Source organism: Mytilus californianus, unplaced genomic scaffold (assembly GCF_021869535.1).
Source record: "Mytilus californianus isolate M0D057914Y unplaced genomic scaffold, xbMytCali1.0.p SCAF_2, whole genome shotgun sequence".
In the NCBI taxonomy this organism is placed as follows: Eukaryota; Metazoa; Mollusca; class Bivalvia; order Mytilida; family Mytilidae; genus Mytilus; species Mytilus californianus.
This window is the reverse complement of record NW_026262668.1, coordinates 40,578,587-40,599,679: the sequence shown is the minus strand read 5'-3', so window position 1 is coordinate 40,599,679 and position 21,093 is coordinate 40,578,587. Positions and strand designations below refer to the sequence as shown.

The 21,093-nt window shown below is 34.0% G+C and overlaps 1 protein-coding gene and 1 long non-coding RNA gene across 2 annotated transcripts in view; one reads left to right on the top strand and one right to left on the bottom strand.

Annotated features, from left to right (window-relative positions):
* Positions 1 to 21,093, top strand: part of LOC127727935 (PAN2-PAN3 deadenylation complex catalytic subunit PAN2-like) — a 399,078-nt gene that overhangs the window by 174,941 nt on the left and 203,044 nt on the right. Inside the window, exon 10 of the mRNA XM_052235095.1 lies at positions 4,765 to 4,841. Within this exon, the coding sequence (XP_052091055.1) occupies positions 4,765 to 4,841 (77 nt within the window). The remainder of the gene's footprint in view (positions 1 to 4,764; positions 4,842 to 21,093) is intronic.
* LOC127727947 (uncharacterized) overlaps positions 10,264 to 21,093 on the bottom strand; it is a 150,053-nt gene continuing 139,223 nt past the window's right edge. The window contains exon 3 of the long non-coding RNA XR_007993928.1: positions 10,264 to 12,387. This is a non-coding gene — a long non-coding RNA (uncharacterized LOC127727947). The remainder of the gene's footprint in view (positions 12,388 to 21,093) is intronic.

Sequence of the window (21,093 nt, the reverse complement as noted above, 5' to 3'; positions counted from 1 at the left end):
TAAATTATCACATAGTTCATTTCTTGACGACCTCATAATTTCATCATGTCGATGGTACAAATCGATTTTTACTGTTTACTTTCGCTTCTCATGTTTTGTAAACGGTCTTTTATTTTTAAACCCGAATCAGGCATATGCATTCTGTAATTGCGCAAATCTTCGTTCTTTGGTCAATTGGCTTATGGATAGTTGTATCAATTTCAACTCTTACATTATTTTTAAGAAAATATATTTGCATTACACATGCAATGGCAGTACCTTTCCAATTACTATTTATGTGTTGTGTCTAAATTAAAGTTGTAACACTTTATAGTGACTGGAAAGAGTAGAAAAATTTCATCAGATGAGGACAGGCTGAAGATACATGGAAACGGCACCAAATCATTAGATATTGCATCTTATAAAAAGAAACTGAGATTTGGATAGTTTCACTTCAAGGTAAAAATGTTTATCTCTTGTGAAATGAAATAAAAAAATATTGTAACACTGTAGTTAATTAATAAAGATACTATTACATGTATTTCTGTATTGGCCTTATTGTTGGTCCTCGGCCAGCAGTACACCAAGACTTGGACCAATAACAAGGACAATACAGAAATACGTACGCAATAATATTATAGAATGACAGTATGGTTCAATAGCGGGAATCAGCCCCTCGACTACTTTTTACATAAATATTAACTTCTGGCTTCAACTCCTTGTTCGTCTTGTCTGGAGATCTTGTTGTAGTTCCAGTTAGGCAAGCATTTTAGAGACGTATCCCGTCCATCCTCTCTTGACTTGTAATTTCTGGTGATAGATTTTGCCGCTTGACGTTGTATCCTTTCAAGCTTGTTTTTTTTTGTTACCCTGTAGGGGTCCAATACTATGGCTCCATATTAAATTGTAAGATCCATTCCTAAAGGTCTAGATCATTGTTCTAATCTGACACAAATTTCAATAACTGGAATACTACCCAAGTTGAATATATGGTGACCTACTAGAACAGCATTATCACTATTGAAATTGTGTTTAATACCATGATTGTTCAATGTCATTAACTTAAATGGAGACAGACATTTGACCCGAAAGGTGGTGTGGGAGTGCAAAATCAAAAACTAACTGACTATGATATATGGTTAAAGAATGAATATCAATTACATGGGTCAACATGGTCAAGGGCAGAGTTGTTATGAAATAACAATATGGCAGAGAAGTGGTTTCAAGTTTCATATAAAGCGACCTGACTGACATGACATAAAAAATCAAAGGAGTATCCCTATTTGTCTAATCTTCAAGGTGAAATAAAACTAGTAAAACAATATTATACTATTGTCTAAATCTACAGAAATATTATTTGCTTCAAGTAACAGAAATAACTAGGTCACTAGTAACTTATTTAATGAGTACATGTATGTGGGGTATAAGAGCTCGATAACAACAGGCTCTTCATAATCATTTGGTTTGAAAAGGATACTAGTAGTCTATATTCTTGATTTAGAAAAATGTAATTGCAAGACAAAAATCACATTACTTAGAATACTTTAGATCATTCAGGTAGTCTTTATTTATATGTACAAAAGAACAGCCAGTAGTCATTGGATATTGTAGACCATTCAAATAGTCTTGACCTATTTATTAGTACAAAAGAACAGCCAGTAGTCATTGGATATTGTAGATCATTCTGGTAGTCTTGACCTATTTATTTATAGAAAAAAACAGCCAGTAGTCATTGGATACTGTAGATCATTCAGGTAGTCTTGACCTATACATTTGTACTAAAAAAACAGCCAGTTGTCATCTTCACATAACACACACATATACGAATATCAATTATATGCTTACGAGACATGTTGGAATGTTTAACTTAATTACGGTATGTGAAAATCAAGACTTGCATAAAAAATATCACAATATTAGAGACAGTGGCGTCATTTTTCCTCAGAGCTTTCAGCTCTTTGATTTTCTTCTTTTCTTTGGTAAATTGTTTGTAGAATTTTGTGGCAAGTTTGTTTGTTATTCTGTAAAAACTAATTTTCTGAATGCTATATATATTTTTTTTTTGATGAAGTAAACTCCTTTAAAAACTAAGCTTATATTGTCTATTAATAAACATATACTTAGATTTCTGATTTTGGGCCCAGTTTTCAAGTTGGTCCAAATTGGGGTCCAAAATTAAACTGTGTTTGATTTCAACATAAATTGAATATATAGGGTTCTTTGCTTAATCTAAACCTATATTTCTTTTCATTATTAATAAGATAATACCACATTGAGGTCCAAAGGGTCCTAAATTACACTTTTGATTAATTTCATCAAAAATTGAATTCTTTGGTTCTTTGATATGCTGATTCTAGCTATGTTTGAGTGTTAAATCATATCTAATTTTAGAAAACTTAGTCATCACTGGTTGTTGTTATTATATTATTGATTATAATTTGAAAAATTGCATCATATCTTATTTTAGAGAACTATTTATCCAGTTTGAGTTATTTCCCTTTGCACAGAAAATGTTATGGATAAAATTAACCTGTGTTTCATTTCAACATAAATTAAATATATATAGGGTTTTTTCAAATGCTGAATCTAACCCTGTATTTAAATATTAGATTTTTGGGCCCAGTTTTCAAGTTGGTCCAAATCAGGGTACAAAATTAAACTTTGTTTGATTCAACAAAAAAATTATTTATGGGGTTCTTTGAAATGCTGAATCTAACCATGTATTGATAGATTTTGGATTGTGGGTTCCATTATCAAATTGGTCCACATTGAGGTCCAAAGGGTCTTAAATTAAACTTTTGTCTGATTTCATCAAAAATTGAATTCTTGGGGTTCTTTGATATACTGATTCTAATATGTACTTAGATTTTTGATATTGGACCATAATTGGTATTTAAATGTCCAATTTCAAGTATTTCAGTTCTTAAACCACATTAATTTTGTGTCACAAACCTATGTTGTGTCAAATATTCAATCACAATCCAAATTCAGAGTTATTCCCTTTTAGTGATGATTTTTACTATAAAGAGGCCATTTTTGAAGATGCAGGTGAGTGACACAGGCTCTTTAGAGCCTCTAGTTAAAACATGGCAAATTGGATGTGTTTGGATTGTTTTGATCCACTGGTCCAACTTTTTACACACCAGTGTATTTGTACATCAACAGCACATACCAAATTATGGTTCATATAAATTTACTGGTCCATAAATGCATTCTTATGCCTTGTGAGCAAAGGAAAGATACTAGGCCTGGTGCCGTGTTAGAGATCCAATCGAGTATAAACTGGTCCATGTGATCCAGTGAGAGTAAATACTTATTTAACAAAATTGTGCAGGTCACTGTTATGTCACAGCAACATAAGAGCAAATTTATATCACATGACTTAATCAAGTAAGGAAGATTATGCAATAGAGGTAGCCTTTAAATTGATAGAAAAATGTTTTTTCCGTACAATGATACTGCTACGCAACAGTCAGTAGGTCTTAGATGGGACTTAAAATGTTGCTGAGGTATGTGGAGTCCGACTGAATCTCTGGACCCAAAAGACACGATATCTGTAACCAATGTGTGTTTTAATTTAGATAGATTTCGGCCAACTGAAGGTAAACCATAAAATTACTAGGAAAAACTAATGAGTACAAGATTCCAACTGAAGTTTGACTTAAAACCCTTGTAAAACATCCTGGCCCCGGTCCTGCATGGACTCCTAAACATGATTATGTATAAAATTTACTGAAGTTTATCAGTGAGTATTCATCAGTATTTTCGTTAATAGCTGAATGAAATCTTTCAGAATCAGTCCCAATGTCTAGCTAATTGCCATCTGAGGAATTGTTTATTTGAATACACTTTAAGATTGTTCTGTGCATCAGCAGCAATTGGTAAGTGTTTAGTTACATTACTTCGTGAGAGATTGCAGTGAGGGGCTAAGTGGTTTGACTGATAAAATTCTGATTCTGTAGTTGATTATGTCAAAGGAGGAATCGTGATAAAGTGCAACTAAATAGTTTACTTTGATCTGATCTTATCTTAGGCCAAAAAAAAATATGTTGTGTTTCCTTTTACCCTACTGACCCTAAATTACCTCCCCGACCAATTTTTTTTTTAACCAAAATCAAAAGTGCCACCCAAAACACTGATGATTCGCTTCTAGTCTAAGGTGATCTAGTCACTTCTGTTTGCAGAACAAAGGGTTAAATGAGCAATTCTCTAATTACTACTATTACTATCCATGTTAAACAGAAAATCCACACACACAGGGATATGTCCCAGCACCATTATCCCTACTAAAAAAATGCCTACCTACCGACACACAGAGAGAGTTGGAATTTGGGCAGTGAGTTATTTACCTCTCTAGAGTTATGCCCTTTTTAACTTCGAAAATTGTAATTTTTTCAGTTTCTGCACTCTTAAGTTTGTTTTGTCCAAATTTTATGAAAAACATACACAATATAAAGAACAACAACACGCAGACAAATTGCAAAGCTTGAGCGGGGGCATTCATGTCCTCAGACTCATTCTTCTTTTATTTTAGTTCTTTGATGAAGAAAAGAGAATTTGCTCATGGAAATGTTTTGGGCATAGCAGTCCGGCTCTAGGTTCAATCTTAATTTATCGTTCAGCTAAGGCTTAATTATTATGAACTTTGAGCAATGTTTGTTAGTTCTGGGCACCACTGATTGGGCACCATGTATATTTCTTAGTATACAGCAAATACTTTTTTCAGCACTATTTTACATTGATTATACTTACTGTAGTTTATGTGAAGAATTTTTTTTATTGTAGGATATCTTCATGAGTTTGCCTCAGGGGAACATCCAGTTTTTAATACTTTTCCCCAGCCTACAGAATTTGCTGATCCTGTAAGTTAAAAATTAATAGAATTTCTGTTAATTAAATCTGTATTCTAAACTGAAATGAAATTTATATTCTAAACTAAAATGTAATATGCAGGTATCATTTTAAATTATCAAGTAGAACCCTCAAATATTTTTCATAGTTTTTCAAGCTTAGAAACTGTGTCAAACATATGGCCAAATCATTTTTCCAGAAAAATATGTAGGACACATTCAACTGCTTTAACAAACTTTTATCAGATTCTGCACATTTTAAATATCAGCTTTTCAAGTGTTTCTTGTGGAAAAACAAGCATGGGTATCTGATTTGTGAGTGCATCTGGATATTTCTCTGTTAGGTCTGTCAGTTGTTCATATTGTATAGGTCATCTAAAGGTACTTCTGATACTGCTCATATTCATCTGACAAATAGACCACTAGATTGCACAGGGATTCTTGAATTATTATTGGAAGATGGAGATGCAGTCGAACCTCGTTGGTCAAAAACTTGGATGAGTCGAAGTAATTGCTCGGTCCGGTAAAATTCCCAATTGATCAAAGCATATTTACCCCTGATGAGTCAAACTCGGATGATCGAATACTCGATTGAGTTGAATAAACTTTATAGCCCCATCGATATAAAATAAATGTAAATTGACCCCGATGTCTCATAGTAGAAAGTAAGAATTTTCTAAAGATTCAGACATAACGATAACAATTCAAATAAATTCAAATCGGATGTATTTCTTATGCAACCTAATCATTTTCAAAAGAGATTAAAGCTGTGTAAACATACTTGTTTGTATAAAGTTGAAATGACATGTTTATGGTGACCGGTAATTAACACCTTTGTTGATTGTCCTAGGGGAACCTTAGTGTGTTGAACATATTTCACTGACATAAAAACGAAATGAATCTAAATGACCCAAGCCGAGATTAATTGAGAGATTAAATGAATCCTTAAAATAAAAATCCATTAATTACAATAAATAAAAAGGTTAAGACAACTATGATCAATTTAAAATAAATGAATAAAAACAGACGACTCTCCATCATCAGAGATCTTTCTGAACTTGTTACATTCCGCAAGTGATTTCATCATTTATGGTGACTGACCTTTGTATATATTTGTGTATTGATTTTATTATACGACTGCAAACAAAATTTTGCGTCGTATAATGCTATGATGTCGTCGTCCGAAGACACATTTGGTTTCCGGACAATAACTTTAGTTTAGGAGAATGGATCTCTATGAATTTTTACCAGAAGGTTAAATACCACAAAAGGAAGGTTGGGATTGATTTTGGGGGTGATGGTACCAACAGTTTAGGAATTAGGGGCCAAAAACAAGTATTTTTGTAGTTTCCGGACAATTATTTGTGTGTAAGTGTATGGATCTCTCTGAAATTGTACCACAAGGTTCCATATCACAAAGGGAAGGCTGGGATTGAGTTTGGGGTTAGTTGCCCCAAACGTTCAGGAATTAGGGGCAAAAAAGGGGCAGAAAACAGCATTTTTCTAGTTTTCAGACAATAACTTGTGTTTAAGTGTATAGATCTCTCTAAATTGTACTACAAGGTTCCATACCATAAAGAGAAGGAGCTGGGATTGAGTTTGGGGGTAATTACTCCAAAAGGGGGGGGGGGTGGTTCAAAAACTTGGGAGGATTTTTTTTTTCCAATATTTTTGGGGGGGTTCATTTTTTTTCTTCAAAATTTTTGGAATTTCAAATTTTTGAAATTTTCAATTGCACAGTATTGCGCAATAGCAAGAAATCTTCAATTGCACAGTATTGCGCAATAGCAAGAAATATTCAATTGAAAACAAATACAAATATTTTAACCAATTTCGATGGGATTAATTAAGTCTTTAATTTTTGGGGGTTCTAACCTTGCATAATTTTTTTGGATATTGGGCCCCATTTTTAAATTGGTCTACATTGAGGTCAAAAGGGTCCAAAATTAAACTTTGTTTGAATTCATCAAAAACTGAATTATTGCAGCTGTATGATTTGCTGAATCTTATTGTGCATTTAGATTTTTATTTTGGGCCCTGTTTTCAAAATAGTTCATATTAAGGTTTGAAAGGTCCAAAATTAAACTTTGTTTGATTTCAACTAAAATTAAATTTTTGGTGTTTTTTTATATGCTGAATCTAACCATGTTGTTAGATTTTGGATATCAGACCATTCTTGTCTCATTTCAAATTTTTAAGATCTTTGACCACATTTATTTTGTGTCAGAAACCTATATTATGTCAAAAATTTGATCACAATCCAAATTCAGGCAGTATCAAGCTTAAGCTTGAATATATATTGTGTCCAAACTTGCCCCAACTGTTTAGGGTTCGACCTCTGCGGTTGTATCAGGCTGCTCTCAGCGAAGCATTTTATTCGTGAATGTTTTGTATCTGTCCTTGTGTGTTAAATTATCATGAGGGACCAAAAAATATGGAGATTGAATACACAATCATAAAGTGTCATATAAAAAAGACACACTGTTTAAAATATCTAGTTTGCACAAATCTCATTCCATATTTCATGGATTCCAAATTTATAACGACACACTCGACTTTCGATCTCTCTAAATATCAAGTAATTTTTAAAATTGGAATTATCTTCCTTTGTCCATGATTATAGTTGAATCAACTACAATCAATGCTTTATACAATGCAATGTTTAATTTTGACTTCCACTGATAAAACACAGATCAAGTTGAATTTGGGTAGTGTCACTTTAACCATTATTGAGTTATGCCCCTTTATAAATCGAAAGATTGCTAAATTTTTAGTTTCCATTCTGTAACTTAAGTTTGCCCCAACCAAACATTATGAAACCTATACACAATATTCCTTACCTCAAAACTAAGATCAAGTACAAATATTTGTTTCAGTTTTCTAACTTTTATAGTTTGCCTCAACCAAATGTTATGAAACTTATACAGAATGCTTATTACTACATAATACAGATTAAGTACGAAAATTTGGTGAGAACACTTTTGCCATTCTTGAGTTATGTCCCTTTATAAATATAAAAATTGCTGAATTTTTTGTTTCCGTTCTCTAACTTTAGTTTGTCTCAACCAAATGTTATAAAACTTATACACAACCGTTCTAGAGTTATGCGTGTTTACAAATAGAAAAATTGCTGAATTTTTATACGACCGCAAAAATTTTGCGGTCATATATTGGTATGAAGTTGGCGTCGTCGTCGTCGTCCGAAGACACATTAGTTTTCGCACTATAACTTTAGTTTAAGTGAATGGATCTCTATGAAATTTTACCATAAGGTTCAATACCACAAAAGGAAAGTTGGGGTTGATTTTGGGGGTTATGGTACCAACAGTTAAGGAATTAGTGGCCAAAAAGGGGCCAAAAATAAGCATTTTTGTAACTTCCAGACAATAACTTGTGTGTAAGTGTATGGATCTCTCTGACATTGTACCACAAGGTTCCATATCACAAAGGGAAGGCTGGAATTGATTTTGGGGGTAATTGCCTCAAAATTTTAGGAATTAGGGGCCAAAAAAGGGGCAAAAAACAAGAATTTTTAGCTCACCTGGCCAGAAGGGCCAAGTGAGCTTTTCTCATCACTTGTCGTCCGTCGTCCATCGTTGTCGTCGTCGTCCGTCGTCGTTAGCTTTTTACAAAAATCTTCTCCTCTGAAACCACTGGGCCAAATTTAACCAAACTTGGCCACAATCACCATTAGGGTAACTAGTTTAAAAAATGTGTCCGATGACCCTGCCAACCAACCAAGATGGCCGCCATGGCTAAAAATAGAACATAGGGGTAAAATGTAGATTTTGGCTTATATCTCTGAAACCAAAGCATTTAGAGTAAATCTGACAAGAGTTAAACTGATAATCAGGTCAAGATCTATCTGCCCTGAAATTTTCAGACAAATCTGACAACCTGTTGTTGGGTTGCTGCCCCTGAATTGGTAATTTTTAGGAAATTTTGTAGTTTTTATACGACCGCAAAAAATTTTGCAGTCTTCGTCGTCGTTGTCGTCCGTCGTCGTCCGAAGACACATTGGTTTTCGCACTCTAACTTTAGTTTAAGTGAATGGATCTCTATGAAATTTTACCATAAGGTTCAATACCACAAAAGGAAGGTTAGGATTGATTTTGGGGGTTATGGTACCAACAGTTAAGGAATTAGGGGCCAAAAAGGAGCCAAAAATAAGCATTTTTGTAACTTCCAGACATAACTTGTGTGTTAGTGTATGGATCTCTCTGACATTGTTCCACAAGGTTCCATATCACACAGGGAATGATGGGATTGATTTTGGGGGTAATTGCCTCAAAATATTAGGAATTAGGGGCCAAAAAAGGTGCAAAAAACAAGCATTTTTCTAGTTTCATGACAATAACTTGTGTGTAAGTGTATGGATCTTTCTGAAATTGTACTACAAGTCTCCATATCACAAAGGGAAAGCTGGAATTGAGTTTGGGGGTAATTGCCCAAAACGTTTAGGAATAAGGGGCCAAAAAGGGGCCAAAAATAAGCATTTTTCTAGTTTCCAGACAATAACTTGTGTTCAAGTGTATGGATCTCTCTGAAATTGTACCACAAGGTTCCATATCACACAGGGAATGCTGGGATTGATTTTGGGGGTAATTGCCTCAAAATATTAGGAATTAGGGGCCAAAAAAGGGGCAAAAAACAAGCATTTTTCTAGTTTCATGATAATAACTTGTGTGTAAGTGTATGGATCTTTCTGAAATTGTACTACAAGGTTCCATATCACAAAGGGAAAGCTGTAATTGAGTTTGGGGGTAATTGCCCAAAATGTTTAGGAATAAGGGGCCAAAAAGGGGCCAAAAATAAGCATTTTTCTAGTTTCCAGACCATAACTTGTGTTCAAGTGTATGGATCTCTCTGAAATTGTATTGCAAGGTACCATACCACAAAGGGAAGGCTGGGATTGAGTTTGGGGGTGATGAATCATAAAGGGGTTCAAAATATTTGGGGGGGGGATTTTTTTTTTTTTTTCCTTTTTTTCTTTTTCTCCTTTTTTTTTTCTTTTAAAATTTTCCATTTTAAGTTGGTTATTTCTCTGTTTTATATTTAAAAGCAAATAATAATGATATGGTAGGAGATACACACCAAACAGGATGTGTAAATTATTATATAATAAGTTTTGTGCAATAGCAAGAAATTTTCAATTGCACAGTATTCCACAATAGCAAGAAATCTTCAATTTCACAGTATTGCGCAATAGCAAGAAATCTTCAATTGCACAGTATTGTGCAATAGCAAGAAATATCCAATAGCACAATATTGCGCAATAGCAAGAAATTGTCAATTGTACAGTATTGCGCAATATCAAGAAATATTCAATTGCACAGTATTGTGCAAAAGAAGATACTTCGTATAAGTTGCTTATTTCTTGACCAATTTCAATGGGGTTTTATTCTTGAATTCTTGGGGTTCTTAAATATTCTGATTCTAACAGTGTATTAAGTTTTTGGATTTTGGGCCCTGTTTTTAAATTGGTCCACATTGAGGTCCAAAGGGTCCAAAATTAAACTTTGTTTGATTTCATCAAAAATTGAATTATTGGGGTTCTTTGATATGCCTAATCTAACTGTATTTAGATTCTTAATTTTTGGTTCCGTTTTCAAATTGGTCTACATTAAGGTCCAAAGGGTCCAAAATTAAACTTAGTTTGATTTTAACAAAAATTGAATTCTTAGGGTTCTTTGATATGCTGAATCTAAACATGTATTTAGATTTTTGATTAAGGGCCCAGTTTTCAAGTTGGTCCAAATCGGGGTCCAAAATTAAACTTTGTTTGATTTCAACAAAAATTGAATGTATGGGGTTCTTTGATATGCTGAATCTAACCATGTATTTAGATTTTTGATTTTTGGGCCCCATTATCAACTTTGTCCACATTGAGGTCAAAAGGGTCCAAAATTAAACTTTGTTTGATTTCATCAAAAATTGAATTCTTGGGGTTCTTTGATATGCTGAATCTAACCATGTATTTAGATTTTGGATATTGGACCATAATAGGTGAATGTCCAATTTAAAATTTTTAAGTTCTTAGACCACATTCATTCTGTGTCAGAAACCTATGCTGTGTCAAATATTTAATCACAATCCAAATTCAGATCTGTATCAAGCTTGAATGTTGTGTCCATACTTGCCCCAACTGTTCAGGGTTCGACCTCTGCGGTCGTATCAAGCTGCGCCCTGCAGAGCATTTTATTGGTTATTATCTTGAATATTATTATAGATAGAGATAAACTGTAAACAGCAATAATGTTCAGCAAAGTAAGATCTACAAATAAGTTGTCATAACCAAAATTGTCAGTCGACCCCTTTAGGAGTTATTGCCTTTAATAGTCAATTTTTAACAATTTTTTGTAAATTTTTGTAATCTTTTACAAAAATCTTCTCCTCTGAAACTGCTGAGACAAATTTAACCATACTTGGCCATAATCATTATTAGGGTATCTAGTTTAAAAAATTTGTCCGATGACCCCGCCTTCCAACCATCATGGCAGACTTTGTTAAAAATAGAACATAGGGGTAAAATGCAGTTTTTATACGCCCGTTTACGGGACGTATTATGGTATACCGTTGTACGTCCGTCTGTCCGTACGTCTGTCCGTCCGTCCGTCGTCAACATGTCGGACATTAACTCAAAAATGCTTTAACCAATTTGCTTAAAACTTTGGTGAATTGTTTATATCTATTGACGTGAGCTCCCTTTCGTTTTTTATAAATTTTAGATATTACGTTTCCGAGTTATGGGGTTTTATTCATTAAAAAAAGGGGGATTTTCCAGTTTTCGGACAATAACTCAAGAATGCTTTCACCAACTTGCAAGAAATTTTGGTTAATTGTTTATATCTATTGACATGAGCTCCCTTTCGTTTTTTATAAATTTTAGATATTACGTTTCCGAGTTATGGGGTTTTATTCATTAAAAAAAGTGGGATTTTCCAGTTTTCGGACTATAACTCAAGAATGCTTTCACCAACTTGCAAGAAATTTTGGTTAATTGTTTATATCTATTGACATGAGCTCCCTTAGGATTTTTGTAAATTTTAGATTTTACGTTTCCGAGTTATGGGGTTTTATTCATGAAAAAAAGGGGGATTTTCCAGTTTTCGGACAATAACTCAAAAATGCTTTTAGCAGTTCTCATGAAACTTTGATGAATTGTTGATATCTATTGATGTAAGCTCCCTTTAGAAATTTATAAATTTTTAGATTTTACATTTCCGAATTATGGGGTTTATTCATTAAAAAAGGGGGGATTTTCCAGTTTTCAGACAAAAACTCAAAAATGCTTTCAGCAATTCGTATGAAACTTTGGTGAACTGTTTATATCTATTGATGTAAGCTCCCTTTAGAATTTTATATTTTTTTTTGTTTTTAGTCTGACAACAGATTTACTAAGTATTGGGCAACAGCACAGTGTATTGCACAACAGCAAGAAATCTTAAATTGAATATAAACTCAATTCATATAACCAACTTCAAGTTCTTTGACTACATTTATTCAGAAACCTATAATAGATGTATGTCAAATATTTAATTACAATCCAAATTCAGACCTGTATCAAGCTTGAATATTGTGTCCATTTTTGCCCCAACTGTTCAGGGTTAGACCTCTGCGGGCGTATCCAGCTGCGCTCAGCGAAGCAGTTTATTGGTTTATATCTCTGAAACTAAAGCATTTAGAGCAAATCTAACAGGTGGCAAAAATGTTCATCAGATTTAGATTTATCTGCCCTGAAATTTTCAGACGAATCTGACAACCTGTTGTTGGGTTGCTGCCCCTGAGTTAGTAATTTTACAAAAATTTTGCAGTTTTTATACGACCGCAAAAAAATTTTTGTGGTCATATATTGGTATGACGTTGGCGTCGTCGTCGTCGTCCGAAGACACATTGGTTTTCGCACTCTAACTTTAGTTTAAGTGAATGGATCTCTATGAAATTTTACCAAAAGGTTTAATACCACAAAAGGAAGGTTGGGATTGATTTTGGGGGTTATGGTACCAACAGTAAAGGAATTAGGGGCCAAAAAGGGGCCAAAAATAAGCATTTTTGTAACTTCCAGACATAACTTGTGTGTTAGTGTATGGATCTCTCTGACATTGTACCACAAGGTTCCAAATCACAAAGGGAATGCTGGGATTGATTTTGGGGGTAATTGCCTTAAAATTTTAGGAATTAAGGGCCAAAAAAGTGGGCAAAAAACAAGCATTTTTCTAGTTTCATGACAATAACTTGTGTGTAAGTGTATGGATCTTTCTGAAATTGTACTACAAGGTTCCATATCACAAAGGGAAAGCTGGAATTGAGTTTGGGGGTAATTGTTGAAACGTTTAGGAATTGGGGGCCAAAAAGGGGCCAAAAATAAGCATTTTTCTAGTTTCCAGACAATAACTTGTGTTCAAGTGTATGGATCTCTCTGAAATTGTACTGCAAGGTACCATACCACAAAGGGAAGACTGGGATTGATGATGGGGGTAATTGCCTCAATATTTTAGGAATTAGGGGCCAAAAAGGGGCAAAAAACAAGCATTTTTCTAGCTTCAGGACAATAACTTGTGTGTAAGTGTATGGATCTTTCTGAAATTGTACTACAAGGTTCCATATCACAAAGGGAAAGCTGGGTTTGAGTTTAGGGGTGATGAATCATAAGGGGGAAAATTTGGGGGGGGGATTTTTTTTTTTTTCATTTTTTTTCTTTTTTTCCTTTTTTTTTTCTTTTAAAATTTTCCATTTTAAGTAGATTATTTCTGATTTATATTTAAAAGCAAATAATAATGATATGGTAGGAGATACACACCAAACAGGATGTGTAAATTATTATATAATAAGTATTGTGCAATAGCATGAAATTTTCAATTGCACAGTATTGCACAATAGCAAGAAATCTTCAATTGCACAGTATTGCGCAATAGCAAGAAATCTTCAATTGCACAGTATTGCGCAATAGCAAGAAATATCCAATAGCACAATATTGCGCAATAGCAAGAAATTGTCAATTGTACAGTATTGCGCAATAGCAAAAAATATTTAATTGCACAGTATTGTGCAAAAGAAGATATTCATATAAATTGCTTATTTCTTGACCAATTTTAATGGGGTTTTATTCTTGAATTCTTGGGGTTTTTTAATATGCTGAATCATACCGTGTATTAAGTTTTTGGATTTTGGGCCCCGTTTTTAAATTGGTCCACATTGAGGTCCAAAGTTCCAAAATTAAACTTTGTTTGATTTCATCAAAAATTGAATTATTGGGGTTCTTTGATATGCCGAATCAAACCGTGTATTTAGATTCTTAAATTTTGGTTCCGTTTTCAAATTGGTCTACATTAAGGTCCAAAGGGTCCAAAATTAAACTTAGTTTGATTTTAACAAAAATTGAATTCTTAGGGTTCTTTGATATGCTGAATCTAAACATGTATTTAGATTTTTGATTATGGGCCCAGTTTTCAAGTTGGTCCAAATCGGGGTCCAAAATTAAACTTTGTTTGATTTCAACAAAAATTGAATATATGGGGTTCTTTGATATGCTGAATCTAACCATGTATTTAGATTTTTGATTTTTGGGCCCCGTTATCAACTTTGTCCACATTGAGGTCAAAAGGGTCCAAAATTAAACTTTGTTTGATTTCATCAAAAATTGAATTCTTGGGGTTCTTTGATATGCTGAATCTAACCATGTATTTAGATTTTGGATATTGGACCATAATAGGTGAATGTCCAATTTAAAATTTTTAAGTTCTTAGACCACATTCATTCTGTGTCAGAAACCTATGCTGTGTCAAATATTTAATCACAATCATAATTCAGAGCTGTATCAAGCTTGAATGTTGTGTCCATACTTGCCCCAACTGTTCAGGGTTCGACCTCTGCGGTCGTATCAAGCTGTGCCTGCTGGGAGCATTTTATTAGTTTCTGTTCTCTACTTAAGTTAGCCTCAACCAAATGTTATGAGACTTACACACAATGCTTATTACCACAAAACTCAGATCAAGTTCTAATTTGGGTAGCGTCACTTTTACCGTTCTTCAGTTATGTCCCTTTATAACTATATGCTATACAAGAGGGGGCATCATCTGTGGACACTATCCACATTTATTTGCATTAGAGTTACCTCAATTACAATGATTCCATACTACAAAGGAAAGACTGGGATTGAGTTTAATGGTTAATGCTCCAAGGGGGATTCGAAAAGTTTGGGGAGGGGCGGGGGGGGGGGGGGTCAATTCGCATAGTGTATTGCACAAAAGCAAAAAATTGAATATAAATTCAAATCATATAACCAATTTGAAGTTCTTTGACTACAGTTATTCTGTGTCAGAAACCTATTATGTGTAAAAAATTTAATTACAATCCAAATTCAGACCTGTATCAAGCGTGAATATTGTGTCCATTTTGGCCCCAACTTTTCAGGGTTGGACATCTGCGGTCGTATCCAGCTGCGCTCAGCGAAGCAATTTATTCTAAGATATTTATAAAAGAAATTAAGCACAAAAAATAAGTGTTTTTTTATTAGTTATTGCCTTTGTACCTTGGATAGATAATATATGTGCAAACATTGGAACTCTGATCTTTTATTATTCTTGTCCAGGTTGATCAATAAAAATGGCCGCCTTGTCTAAAATTAGAAGATAGGGGTCAAGCTACACTTTTGGCTAACATTTCTAAAACTTCAGCAATTACAGATAAACTGACGGGTAAAATTGTCAGCAAAAGTTCTATATACCCTGAAAATTTTGGAAAGTCTGCCTTCCTATTTTAGAGTTATTGTCCCTATAATGTTGATTTTTTACTTTTTTGGCATTTCCTTGCCATTGTTTTAAAAAAGTAGGAGTTAGCTTAAAAGTGTAAACTCCAAAAACAATCAGCATGATGAGCTTATCCACCCTGAAAATTGGAGAAAAATCTAACTTGTTTTGGAGTGATATTCCCCCTGAAATATCTTTTTTTCCCAATTTCTTTTTAGCAGTTATTGGCTATTATTGTAAAAATTATACTATAGGAGCTAGATTAAAAATGTAAATTGCAAAAAGGTTTCGCAGGACAAAATGTATCTACCCTGAAATCATAGAAAAAATTCTGTCAACCGGTTTTGGAGTTATTGCCCCTGAAATGAAATGTTTTTTTACTGTTATTAACTGTGCTGGTGAAAAATATAGGATCTAGGTTAAAAGTGCAACATGCAAAAATAATCAGCAGGACAAAATCTATTAATCCTGTATATTTCAGAAAACCTGTCGAATTGTTTTTGAGGTCGTATAATGTTAGGAAGTTGTCAGCTTCAGCGTCAGCGTCTGAAGATATTTGGTGCCAGACAATAACTTCAGTATAAGTGTATGGATTTCTATGAAATTGTACCACAAAGCTCCATACCACAAGGTTCCATTCCACAAAAGGAAGGTTGGGATTGATTTTCGGGGTTATTGTCCTAATTTCTTAGGAATTTAGGGCCAAAAAGGGGCCAAAAACAAGCATTTTTCTTGTTTCAGGACAATAACTTGTGTATAAGTGTATGGATCTTTATGAAATTGTACTACAAGGTTCCATACCTTAAAAGGAAGGTTGGGATTGACTTTTGGGGTTATGGCCCAAACTGTTTAGGAATTAGGGGCCAAAAAACTAAGATTTTCTGGTTTCTGGACAATAAATTGAGTATAAGTCTAAGAATCTCTATCAAATTGTACAGCACAATAACTTGTGTATAAGTGTATGGATCTTTATGAAATTGTACCACAAGGTTCCATATCAAAAAAGGAAGGTTGTGATTGATTTTCGTGGCTATGGCCCTAACCGTTTAGGAAAAGAGAGCTAAAAACAATACTTTTGTAATACTTTGTATAAATTGCTTATTTCTTGACCATTTCAATGGAGTTTGATTCAAAGTTTTGAATTCTTGGGGTTCTTTAATATGATTTTACTTTGTTTGATTTCAACAAAAATTGAATATATGGGGTTCTTTGATATCCTGAATCTAACCATGTATTTATTAGATTTTGGATTTTGGGCCCTGTTATCAATTTGGTCCACATTGAGGTCCAAAAGGTCCAAAATTAAACTTTTTATTTGATTTCATCAAAAATTTCATCAAAAATTGAATTCTTGGGGTACTATGATATTCTGAATCTAACCATGTATTTAGATTTTGGATATTGGACCATAATAGGTAAATGGCCAATTTCAAATTTTTAAGTTCAATGACCACATTCATTCTGTGCCAGAAACCTGTGCTATGTCAAATATTTTATCACAATCAAAATTCAGAGCTGTTGCACAACGAATAGAAATTGTAAGTAGATTCATAGTTAAAAATAGAAACAGCATCAAATTCTATTTTTAGACAAGAAATTATGTATAAATATAGTTTGAAATTTACTGTTCATTATTAGATATTTTGAAAAAAAATAATAATAATATAATAATAATAATAAAAATAATATAAGGTTATTTTTATAGATTTTTTATTTAAAGACATTGTATTAATGATGAGGCAACCCTTAAAAAATTCTTTGTTTGATGTTGCCTACTCATGCGTTGTAGGGTTGGGTAGGTAAGTAGGGATTTTTATGCCCCGACCATATTAGAGGGGGCATTAAGTTTTACCCTTGTCTGTCTGTATGTCCGTCCGTACATCCTGAAATTGGTTTCCATTCTCTGACTTTAGTTTGCCTCAACCAAATGTTATGAAACTTATACACAATGCTTATTACCACAAAGCACAGATCAAGTTTGAATTTGGGTAGCGTCACTTTTCCAGTGCTTTAGTTATGTCCCTTTATAATGTAATATGCAAGCGGGGGCATCATCTGTGTCCCATGGACACATTCCCCGTTTATTTTTTTTTTAGGCGAACAGCACAAGCTACAAGTTTAGACAAGAAAACAAGGTTAGAGCAGGAAAAAATCTTTAAAAAAAAATTTGAAACAATTTGTGTCATATAATTTTTCAGGTAGGCTGCTTTTTATGTGGGTAGGTAGGCAACATCAAACAATTCGTCGTCGTCGTCGTCCGTCGTCGTTAGCTTTTTACAAAAATCTTCTCCTCTGAAACCACTGGGCCAAATTTAACCAAACTTGGCCACAATCATCATTAGGATATCTAGTTTAAAAAATGTGTCCGATGACCCCGCCAACCAACCAAGATGGCCGCCATGGCTAAAAATAGAACATAGGGGTAAAATGAAGATTTTCGCTTATATCTCTGAAACCAAAGCATTTAGAGTAAATCTGACATAGGGTAAAACTGATTATCAGGTCAAGATCTATCTGCCCTGAAATTTTCAGACAAATCTGACAACCTGTTGTTGGGTTGCTGCCCCTGAATTGGTAATTTTAAGGAAATTTTGCAGTTTTTATACGACCGCAAAAAAATGTTTGTGGTCGTATATTGGTATGACGTTGGCGTCGTCGTCGTCGTCGTCCGAAGACACATTGGTTTTCGCACTCTAACTTTAGTTTAAGCGAATGGATCTCTATGAAATTTTACCACAAGGTTCAATATCACAAAAGGAAGGTTGGGATTGATTTTGGGGGTTATGGTACCAACAGTAAAGGAATTAGGGGCCAAAAAGGGGCCAAAAATAAGCATTTTTGTAACTTCCAGACATAACTTGTGTGTTAGTGTATGGATCTCTCTGACATTGTACCACAAGGTTCCATATCACAAAAGGAATGCTGGGATTGATTTTGGGGGTAATTGCCTCAAAATTTTAGGAATTAGGGGCCAAAAAAGGGGGCAAAAAACAAGCATTTTTCTAGTTTCATGACCATTACTTGTGTGTAAGTGTATGGATCTTTCTGAAATTGTACTACAAGGTTCCATATCATAAAGGGAAAGCTGGAATTGAGTTTGGGGGTAATTGCCGAAACATTTAGGAATTGGGGGCCAAAAAGGGGCCAAAAATAAGCATTTTTCTAGTTTCCAGACAATAACTTGTGTTCAAGTGTATGGATCTCTCTGAAATTGTACTGCAAGGTACCATACCACAAAGGGAAGGCTGGGATTGATGATGGGGGTAATTGCCTCAATATTTTAGGAATTTGGGGCCAAAAAGGGACCAAAAAACACATTTTTCTAGTTTCCAGACAATAACTTGTGTTCAAGTGTATGGATCTCTCTGAAATTGTACTGCAAGGTACCATACCACAAAGGGAAGGCTGGGATTGAGTTTAAAGGTGATGAATCATAAGGGGGTTCAAAAAATTTGGGGGGGGGGATTTTTTTTTTTTCATTTTTTTCTTTTTTTCATTTTTATACGACCGCAAAAATTAAAAATTTTTTGGTCGTATATTGGTATGACGTTGGCGTCGTCGTCGTCGTCGTCGTCGTCGTCGTCGTCGTCTGGCGTCGTCCGGCGTCGTCCGAAGACACATTGGTTTTCGCACTCTAACTTTAGTTTAAGTGAATGGATCTCCATGAAATTTTACCATAAGGTTCAATACCACGAAAGGAAGGTTGGGATTGATTTTGGGGGTTATGGTACCAACAGTTAAGGAATTAGGGGCCAAAAAGGGGCCAAAAATAAGCATTTTTGTAACTTCCAGACAATAACTTGTGTGTAAGTGTATGGATCTCTCTGACATTGTACCACAAGGTTCCTTATCACAAAGAGAAGGCTGTAATTGATTTTGGGGGTAATTGCCTCAAAATCTTAGGAATTAGGGGCCAAAAAAGGGGCAAAAAACAAGCATTTTTCTAGTTTCATGACAATAACTTGTGTGTAAGTGTTTGGATATTTCTGAAATTGTACTACAAGGTTCCATATCACAAAGGGAAAGCTGGAATTGAGTTTGGGGGTAATTGCCTGAAACGTTTAGGAATTGGGGGCCAAAAAGGGGCCAAAAATAAGCATTTTTCTAGTTTCCAGACAATAACTTGTGTTCAAGTGTATGGATCTCTCTGAAATTGTACTGCAAGGTATCATACCACAAAGGGAAGGCTGGGATTGAGTTTGGGGGTGATGAATCATAAGGGGGTTCAAAAAATTGGGGGGGGGGATTTTTTTTTTTTATTTTTTTTTATTTTTTTCTTTTTTTTTTTTCTTTTAAAATTTTCCATTTTAAGTTGGTTATTTCTGATTAATATTTAAAAGCAAATAATAATGATATGGTAGGAGATACACACCAAACAGGATGTGTAAATTATTATATAATAAGTATTGTGCAATAGCAAGAAATTTTCAATTGCACAGTATTGCACAATAGCAAGAAATCTTCAATTGCACAGTATTGCGCAATAACAAGAAATCTTCAATTGCACAGTATTGCGCAATAGCAAGAAATATCCAATAGCACAATATTGTGCAATAGCAAGAAATTGTCAATTGTACAGTATTGCGCAATAGCAAGAAATATTCAATTGCACAGTATTGTGCAAAAGAAGATACTTCGTATAAATTGCTTATTTCTTGATCAATTTCAATGGGGTTTTATTCTTGAATTCTTAGGGTTCTTTAATATGCTGAATCTAATCGTGTATTAAGTTTTTGGATTTTGGGCCCCGTTTTTAAATTGGTCCACATTGAGGTCCAAAGGGTCCAAAATTTAACTTTGTTTGATTTCATCAAAAATTTAATTATTGGGGTTCTTTGATATGCCGATTCTAACCGTGTATTTAGATTCTTAATTTTTGGTTCCGTTTTCAAATTGGTCTACATTAAGGTCCAAAGGGTCCAAAATTAAACTTAGTTTGATTTTAACAAAAATTTAATTTTTAGGGTTCTTTGATATGCTGAATCTAAACATGTATTTAGATTTTTTGATTATGGGCCCAGTTTTCAAGTTGGTCCAAATCGGGGTCCAAAATTAAACTTTGTTTGATTTCAACAAAAATTGAATATATGGGGTTCTTTGATATGCTGAATCTAACCATGCATTTAGATTTTTGATTTTTGGTCCCCGTTATCAACTTTGTCCACATTGAGGTCATAAGGGTCCAAAATTAAACTTTGTTTGATTTCATCAAAAATTGAATTCTTGGGGTTCTTTGATATGCTGAATCTAACCATGTATTTAGATTTTGGATATTGGACCATAATAGGTGAATGTCCAATTTAAAATTTTTAAGTTCTTAGACCACATTCATTCTGTGTCAGAAACCTATGCTGTGTCAAATATTTAATCACAATCCAAATTCAGAGCTGTATCAAGCTTGAATATTGTGTCCATACTTGCCCCAACTGTTCAGGGTTCGACCTCTGCGGTCGTATCAAGCTGCGCCCTGCGGAGCATTTTATTTTTTTCTTTTAAAATTTTCCATTTTAAGTTGG